This window comes from Fukomys damarensis, unplaced genomic scaffold, assembly GCF_012274545.1.
Source record: "Fukomys damarensis isolate Sample0158 unplaced genomic scaffold, DMR_v1.0_HiC HiC_scaffold_5, whole genome shotgun sequence".
Lineage (NCBI taxonomy): Eukaryota > Metazoa > Chordata > Mammalia > Rodentia > Bathyergidae > Fukomys > Fukomys damarensis.
The window spans coordinates 82,674,792-82,683,321 of record NW_022900917.1 but is presented as its reverse complement, the minus strand read 5'-3'; the positions used below and the strand labels follow the sequence as shown (position 1 = coordinate 82,683,321).

Sequence of the window (8,530 nt, the reverse complement as noted above, 5' to 3'; positions counted from 1 at the left end):
GGATTGTGTTTCTTTTTTTTTTTTTTTTTTTTTTTTTTTTTTTTTTTTTTTTTTTTTTTTTGTCCTTTGGTGGCTCTGCCCTGGGCAGACAACCAGGGCTGCTGCTGGTCCAGCTGGGGAGACAAAAACAGTGGTGTAGCTAGAGGGGCATGGGAGTGGTCCGTCCCCCTGAGTAGCATGAACTCTAGCTATGCCACTGTTAATGGGGCTTGTGGGTACAGCAGGTGGAAAGTGCAGAGCTGGTGCTCAGGATGAGGAGGGGGCGGGCCTGTGGGAACTGAGAGGGACCCCTCAAAGAAAGTGTAGCGATGCTCCCCCTCACCAAGTAGCCTGAACCCTGGTCTTCCCTCTTGGGGAAATTGTTCCTTGCCTGGCTCTCTCCCAAACCTGCCCTAGCACTCTGTAAGGAGGGCCTGGGCCTGCCAGGGTCCCTTGGGACCCCCAGTGCTGAGACTCCAGCCCAGGCTTTGGAGACTCACCCCTCTAAAACACATCACCTATAATGTCATCCTGCTCTGGCTGCAGTAGCCTGGGCCAAGAACCTTGTGCCCAGGGTCTCCTCTGCACAGGTCAGACTCAGCGCAGGACACAGACAGGAGGATCTGCTGGTCCCAATCTGAGCAGAGCTGGCACTAGCAGCAGGACAGAGCAGCATCAAGCCCAGCTCTTCCCCCAGCTGGGCGGCCCAGGACATAGAGCCTAAAACTCTATGCCTCAGTTTCCTCGCTGCCAGAGAGGGCCAGCAACAATCTCTTGGGGCCACCTTGGAAGCATCATGGACCCTGGAAGAATCATGTCAGCAGGGCCCACAGTTGTGGGGTTCTCCCCCAGGAGAGGGGCTCAGGGTTCCAGGAAGCTAGAGGAGCTCCTGGAGGGAGGTGAATGGGGGTCTGGGAGCCTATATCATGTGACCTGGGCTGAGGGAACAGTGCCTGACTAAGGATCTTCAGGCAGAAGCCCTGGGCAGCTGCCAGCCAGTGCACACCGAGGAACCTCTGTCTGGTAGCACCTGGACTAGTGGAGGGCAGTGAACTGGGTGTCAGGGAGGCACTGGCTAGGGACCTGTGGGCCTCCAAACATGGCATGCCCTCACGGAACACATCACTTCCATCAGAGCTGGGGCCTGGGCTGAAGGGGTCTCAGACAGTGACAGTAAAAGGTAGAGCCTGGGGTCCTTCTCCATCTTGGTCACCCCACACCCAGGAGAAGTCACCTTAATTTCCAGCCAGTGCCACTTGAGACCTGCCAGGTGACCCGGGGCAAGACTGGCCCCCTTTGGAAGGCTGACTAGGGATCCAGTGCCATGAGTTAAATAAGCAGAAGCTCAGACCAACCTAAAATAACAGGCAATGTCTCTAAAGCAGATGCCATGAAACCAAAAATAATTGTAAAAATTAATAGGCAAATGATGCCCTCAGTAGTGGCCATTTTGGCTTTGAAGGACCATGAGGGTCACTCACCAGGTCACAGGCTCCAGCCTTCACGGTGTGCTGAGAATCCCTGGGTGCAGACTCCTGTTCTAGAGTTGCTGCAACTCTGCCCATCCCCTGGTTTCCTTTTACCCCAGCCTGTGTGCACCTGATCCCACCCAACCTGGGTTTGAGTCCTAGGTCTACCAGTTTTGTGCTAAGGGACCTTTGGCACATCTCTCAGATCTCTGGGCCTCCAGCTTAACTGTCACGTGCATACAAAGTGACCCAGAGGTCAGGGCCTTGGCAGGTGCTTGGAGACCTGGGCAGAGAAAGGCTGGGCAGGTCTCCATGCCTACCCTCCATTCTGTGTCCCCAAGCTACAGGCAGCATTCAAGGTCCTGGGCCACCATGGCCCAAGGCCAGGGCCTCTGCTTTCTGGTCCCATTTTCAGTAGGGCAAAGGGGACCAACATCTGGCACCTGCTGCGCTGCAGGGGAGCTAGGAGACCTCACAGTCCTTCAATGGACTTGAGAGGAGCTGGTGCCCTCCCCTCCTGCCAAGGTCAGAGGTAGGCTGGTGTGGTCTCCAGGTCCAAATGAGGGACCTAGGGCAGGAGCCTCAGCCTTCCATGCTGGCACACAGCAGAGACCAGTGCACTGAGAAGTGCTCTGGGGCAACTATATCCATGCCCTGGGTGGGGGTTGTCATGTGGCCATGAGGCGGGACAGGGCAGGGCCCCAGGAAAGAAGCATGGGACAAATGACTGTGGAGAAGACCCCCAGGTTCATATGCCTCACAAAGTCCCCCACTGAGTTGGGGGACGGTCCAGCCTCTCCACTATGGGCAGGACAGAGCAGGGAGGAACTGTACCTGCAGTCCCCAGAGCCTCGCTATAATAGGCACTTCCTGGGCCCTTTCTCACTGACTCATCCACACCTCTAGCCACTCATTCCTTCAGTCACCAGGAACAGAACTGAGGCTCTGCCATGTGGAATGACTTGTCCAGGTGGCAGGTAGATGGCAGAGCCGCTTAAACCAAAGGCCACTACCACCAAAGGGCTGGGCAGGAGGGAAACACAATCATGGTGGGTTAAGGGTGCAGCTAGGGGGCAGAAGCCAATTCCAGGCCCGTGACTCCCCTTGGTAGGAGACTGGGTGGATCAAGAAGGGGACTGGGACTCAGTTACTTACACTGTTGCCTGGATGAGAAACAGGGCCTTGCCCTGTCAGTTCTAGTGGGTTTCTCTCAGGCTGCTGGGTGGTACTGGGGAACATGGGCAAATGACTGGGGAGAAGAAAGGGAGGAACAGGCAAGAGCTCTACCCACCCCACTGCACAGCCCAGATGCTCACACTCTCTATAAATTTTATTTATTTATTTATTGAGACAAGTTCTCACTATACAGTTCAGGTTGGCCTGAACTACAAGCCCAGACTGTCCTCAAACTCATAGTGATGCTCCTACCTCTGCCTCCTGAGTGCTTGGAATTATAGGTGTGTGCCATCAAGGACACCTACATTCTGCAGAGAGGGCAAGTGCCCAGCAGTGGGGGACTGCCCTGGGGTGGGGGAAGCAAAGGGCACTCTGGGAAGGGCGGCAGGGAGAGGCAGTCAGCAATCCAGGGAGGAAGGGAAAGGCCTCCTAGGTGTGAGTAGGGGTGGTAGCAAAAAGGGCAGGAGCCATACCAGGAATCAGGGAAGGAACAGCCTGAGCAGAGGCATGGAAATGGGAATACACAGTGCCCCAGGAGCTCTACCCAGTGCCCCACCCTAAAGCCTGCTGTAGGACCCTGGGGAAAGTTTGGGGGTACCACCCTTCATCCTCATGGCCTCCTAAAACCGACCCTGGAGCTCAAAAGGCCTGTGCTTTTCAGGGCTCTGATTTCCCTAGGGGTAAGGCAAGGTGGCAGAGTCAATCAAGTGGCCTCCCCAGACACACCTGCCCCAGGAGTTGGTCTCCACTGAGGCCCAACGGCCCTGTGGGGCAGCAGGATCCAGTATTCTCAGCCAGGATGAGGGGCTGAAGCTCTGGGAAGATGAGGCCAAGGCCAGTCAGCCAGCCATCGGCCTCCAGGGGCCTAGGAAGGAGGCTGTCAAGGCTGTATCTGGCTGGAAGCTGCCGTCCCAATGAGTCCATCCGGGCCTCTCCTGAAGTGGTACAGAGTGCATCCCTCAGCCTCTGTCCTCAGCCTGGAGCCAGCTATCTCCTCATTGCCTGGTGTCCTGTTTCTAAGCACCTACAATGTGCTTGACCATGCACTGGTATACTTTGGCACAGTACACTTTGTCCACTTTACAGATGGGGAAACCAAGGCTCAAACAGGATTGGATAGGGCAATCCAGGACAGGACTAGGGTCTGTTGCTGTTTTGCAGTACTGGGAATGGAAGCCTTAGCACATATGAGGCAAGTGTTCTGCCACTGAGCTACAACCCAGACCGGAAGCTGGACTCCTGATTGCTGTGCTCCCATCCCCCACCTGAGGGCCTCCCCTCTGACTGAGCCCTCATTCTGTCCCTGTGCCCACTGTGGGGAAGTGTCCAAGTGGAGGCAGGCAGAGAAGGCCTGAGCTGGTGAAGCCCATGAACCCAGCCTGACACAGAGTCTACACCCGGTGTGTAGACCAGGAGCAAGATTTTGTGTGTGACTGAGGTCAGGCCTCAGAGTGTGACAGGGATCAAGGTTCATCAAGTTATGGGATTATGGCTCCATGTCACCAAGATCAGGGCTTTGAGATCTGGGTTCCTACTCTGAGCTGAGAATCAATATGGTGTGCTTTTCCCTCTCCCTCTCTCCCTACCTGCCTGGCCTCTGGCATATCTGAATGTCGGTCTATCCTCTGACTCTGAAGGCCCTGGAGTCCCCTCGGCCCTGGCTGGTGTCCCTGACCTCTCAGTGGCACTATTGGGTGGCACGCGAGACTAGCCCTGGGGAGTTTCCCGGGAGGGCAGGACCCTGAGGCCGGCGTCATCCTGGGACTGGCTCCCAGAGGAAACATTTGGTGATGTTTATTTGTCTCTGATTGTGACACTAATTCAGGCCCAGTGCAGACAAATTGGAAAGGTGAAAAGCATGTAGAAGGATACCCAAAAGGCCCCTTTGCCATGGTGTTCCTTGGTTGTTGGGTCTTTCCTTCCAGCACTCCATTAATGCTCAAGGAAGACAGGCCCCCTCTCCTTCCTAGGACCCTAAGGCCTCCCTGCTGCAGGAGGTCAAACCCACAGCCCTGAGATGCCAAGCTCCCAGACTCCATGCCCATTACACCCACCTCTGCAGTACATCTTTCCCTGACCCATACTCCCAATCCTTTGGAGACCGCCTCATGTGTGAGGACAGTAATAGGGCAGGACACAGGCCTGATTCCTCCCAGAAGCCAGGGTAGCAGATATCCAGGGCAGGGGCATGCTGGCATCCATCCCAGAGCCAGAGGGCATGCTGGGTGACCTCAGGTAGGTACTGACTTCTCTGAGCCTGAGAGTAAAGGTGGCTGTCTGTCTGCCTGCCAGTAAGCATTCCTTTACTGCACCCACCTGCTGCTAGGCTTGGCATCGGTCCCCGATCTCCTGGGACTCAGGACACAGTGTCTTGTTCTCCCAGGATGGAATAGCAGAACTGCTGCCCAAGGCCCTGCAGCCAGTTCCTGGGAGTGGGCAATGTCCAGCCTGTTTACAGCCACAGCCACCAGGAGGGACATGGGAAGGGAGACAGCGGGGGGGGGTCTCCTTTTCTCCTGCTGGAGGGTGGAGCATTAGGCACCCAGAATGTCCCACATGCCTACTCCTTTTCCCTGCCTCCCCCCAGAGGTTTTTCCTTTCTCCTGAAAGGGCCAGAAATGTCCTTATTTGGAGGGTCAGGCCAGCTTGTGGTGGGGGTAGGGTCCCCATTAACCCTTCATTTATAAATAAAGGGATAAATCAGAGCTGAGTTAAACACTCCTCGGCAGAAACATAAACAGAGTGGGCAGCTCCCGCCCAGCCCCCTGCCAGCCCTGGTCCCCACCGCCCCCGCTAAGAGCACACTGTTTATTTGACTCACACCAGCTGCCTGCTGCTTCAACCTGGCTCCAGGCTCCGGCCCCAGCAAGCCACCAAGGGCTGGGAAGATAGTCTGCCACAGCTACTGGGGACCTGAGGACTGGGGACTGCCTTTCGGCCCCTCACCAGCTGTGCTGAGGATACTAATCTGGAAAGGCCCAACGTGTGGGCCTGAGCTCATCTGGGTGCAGGTGAGAGCAGACAGGTGGCTGGAGGATGGGACCATAACAATAGGAGTGGGGCAAAGGTGGGGCAGACATTTGGGAGGTCTCCACAGGCCAGCTCTTTCCATCAGAAGATGTATTTCACCTACAGGTACACCAGGCGCTGCCTTGCCCTTGATCCAAGCTGGCTCAGGTAATCCTGAGCAGCAAGGGGATCGTGATACAGATTAGGAGACAAGGTTCAGAGCAGTGAAGTGACTTACCTGAGGATGCACAGTGATTAAGTGGAAGAGCCAGAATTGGAGAGAGGCCCTGAATCTCCATGTTTGAGCCCTGTCATCTTGTATTTGTCTTGAGCAACAAGTGTGTTCACCAGTCCAGCAAGGACAGTCTCAGAAGCTTTAGCATTTGCCAAAGCTGCACCCTGTAAGTGCCAGGTCAGGGGGCAGCACAGAGTGGGATCAGGCTGGGTGAGGCAAAGGCACTGGAGTAGGTTGCCGAGGGACACAGCAGGCAGATGAAACTCAGCCTCAAGCAGAGCCAGATGCTGTGCTGGCTCCATGAATAACCACGTCTCCTTGTTTCTAGGCCTGAGGCACGTAGCTGCCACCATGCCCTCTGAGCTTCCAGCAGGTGCCTGGGCTGTGGTTGCCCCCAATGCCACAGTGGTGGCAGCATGGACTAACACCAGTGTGCCAGAGAAGGCCCTATTTTACCTGTTTGCCCAGCTGGACGAGGAGCTGCACAGCACCTTCCCAGGCCTATGGCTGGCACTGATGGTCGTGCACAGCATCATCTTTCTGGCGGGGCTGGTGCTCAATGGGCTGGCACTGTACGTCTTCTGCTGCCGCACCCAAGCCAAGACGCCATCAGTCATCTACACCATCAATCTGGTGGTCACCGATCTGCTGGTGGGCCTGTCCCTACCCACACGCTTCGTGGTATTCTACAGTGCCCAAGGTTGCCTGCACTGTGCTTTCCCCCACGTCCTCGGCTACTTCCTCAACATGCACTGCTCCATCCTCTTCCTCACCTGTATATGTGTGGACCGCTACCTGGCCATCGTGCAGCCCGATGGTTCCCGCCGCTGGCGCCAGCCAGTCTGTGCCAGGGCCGTGTGTGCTTTTGTATGGCTGGCGGCTGGTGCTGTGACCCTGTCTGTGCTGGGAGTGACAACTGGTGGGCGTCCTTGCTGCCGTGTCTTTGCACTGACTGTCCTGGAGTTCCTGCTGCCACTGTTGGTCATCAGTGTGTTCACGGGCCGCATCATGTGTGCCCTGTCACGGCCCGGCCTGCTGCGCCAGGGCCGCCAGCGCCGGGTGCGGGCCATGCAGCTGCTGCTCACAGTGCTTGTGATCTTCCTCGTATGCTTCACGCCTTTCCACGCCCGCCAGGTCACTGTGGCACTATGGCCCAGCCTTCCTCACCACACAAGCCTTGTGATCTACCACGTGGCTGTGACCCTCAGCAGCCTCAACAGCTGTATGGACCCCATTGTCTACTGCTTTGTCACCAGTGGCTTCCAGGCCACCGTTCGCGGCCTCTTCCGAAGGCACGCAGCAGAGTATGAGGCTAGTGGCAACCTGGCTGGCATGCACAAGAGCTCCAAGGGCTGCTCAGGCCCCCACCACATCCTCAGCACTGGCCCACAGGCCCTCGCCCAGGCCCTAGCTAATGGGTCTGAGCCTTAAGCAACAGCACCCACAAGGGGCCAAAGGTGAGGGCTGTCAGCAGTTGACCAGCCAGACACTGGCTTCTGAGCAGGGGCAGCTAACTGGTTTCATCCTGATTGACTGATAATGGCTCCTGAGTACTCACTGTGTCGTGGTCAATTAGTAGTGTCTGGCAAGGCACAAGATGGGGTGCAGTGGTCTCAATGCTGATTACCTACCTTCCCTGGAGGAATACTGTGTCCACTGAAAACTCAGAAGGGTAGCTGAGAGCTGCTCCTGTGCCATTTTGTCTCCAGAAAGAAGAGACACACACACACACACACACACACACACACACACACACACACAAGTGGGGAACAAGGACAGAAAGAATTGTCAGGGACACAGTTCTGCATCCAGGGGCTCGAATCTGCTGGTTGCCCCCAGGTATTGCACAGCTACCCAGCAAGATATTCACAGGGGCTGGGCCATGAGCATAGCCTTGGCTTTCTGGACTGACATTGGATCCACAGTCACCCATCAAAGGAGAGAAGATTCTCATCCATTGGTTGGTACTGGGGAGGGGCCAGTGACATACACAGGTGCTGCTCCTGGGCAGTGGCAGAGTCAAAATCCCAACCCAGTCCCACTGCCTCTGATGGGGCTGGTCCTCCTTCATGGATACTCAGAGCTTCCCGAAGTCCCTGCCCCAGGAGAAGCCTCAGAACACCCTGCCTGCTGTCCCTGCGTGGACAGCAGGGTTCACGCCCATCCTATGGATGAGAAAATGGAAACAAAGATGCACTGCCACTCAAACTTGACCTGCCAGCCGGAGGCCACCATGTCCCCTTTGCTGTTCTCTCCAGGGATACAGAGGGCTGGCACAGCTGCTCTGACCTGGGTCAGCATGTCTCCAAGTACCTTCAGTGAGAAGACATTTTTCTGGCATGGATCTTTGACCACCTCTTCTGGGCTGGACTCCAGGATTTCCCTGAGTGCTTTCCATAGAGGATATGAGCTCCAGCGACCTCTCCAGACTGGTAGAGGGTAGGGTGGACAAGAGGCATTCCAGACATCTCTGCCCTTTACTTGCCCTCAGCCACTAAAGCAGGTGAGATGGAATTAGGCCCCAGACAGAGCCATTGTCTCCTGAGAAAAGTCCTCCATGCTCAGGTGGCTGGAAGTAGGAGGTGTGAGAAGGGAGGCAAAGACCAGGCTTGTCCCCCAGGAAAGTTTCTGTCTCCAAATTCAGGCCCCAGAGAAGGGTAAG

At 56.1% G+C, this 8,530-nt stretch overlaps 1 protein-coding gene across 1 annotated transcript; it reads left to right on the top strand.

Annotated features, from left to right (window-relative positions):
- Window positions 1-6,198: 6,198 nt before the first annotated feature.
- Gpr20 (G protein-coupled receptor 20) lies at window positions 6,199-7,305 on the top strand. The gene has a single exon (XM_010639210.2). The coding sequence runs from the start codon at window positions 6,220-6,222 to the stop codon at window positions 7,297-7,299; it is 1,080 nt and encodes a 359-aa protein (XP_010637512.1). The 5' UTR covers window positions 6,199-6,219; the 3' UTR covers window positions 7,300-7,305.
- Window positions 7,306-8,530: the final 1,225 nt, after the last annotated feature.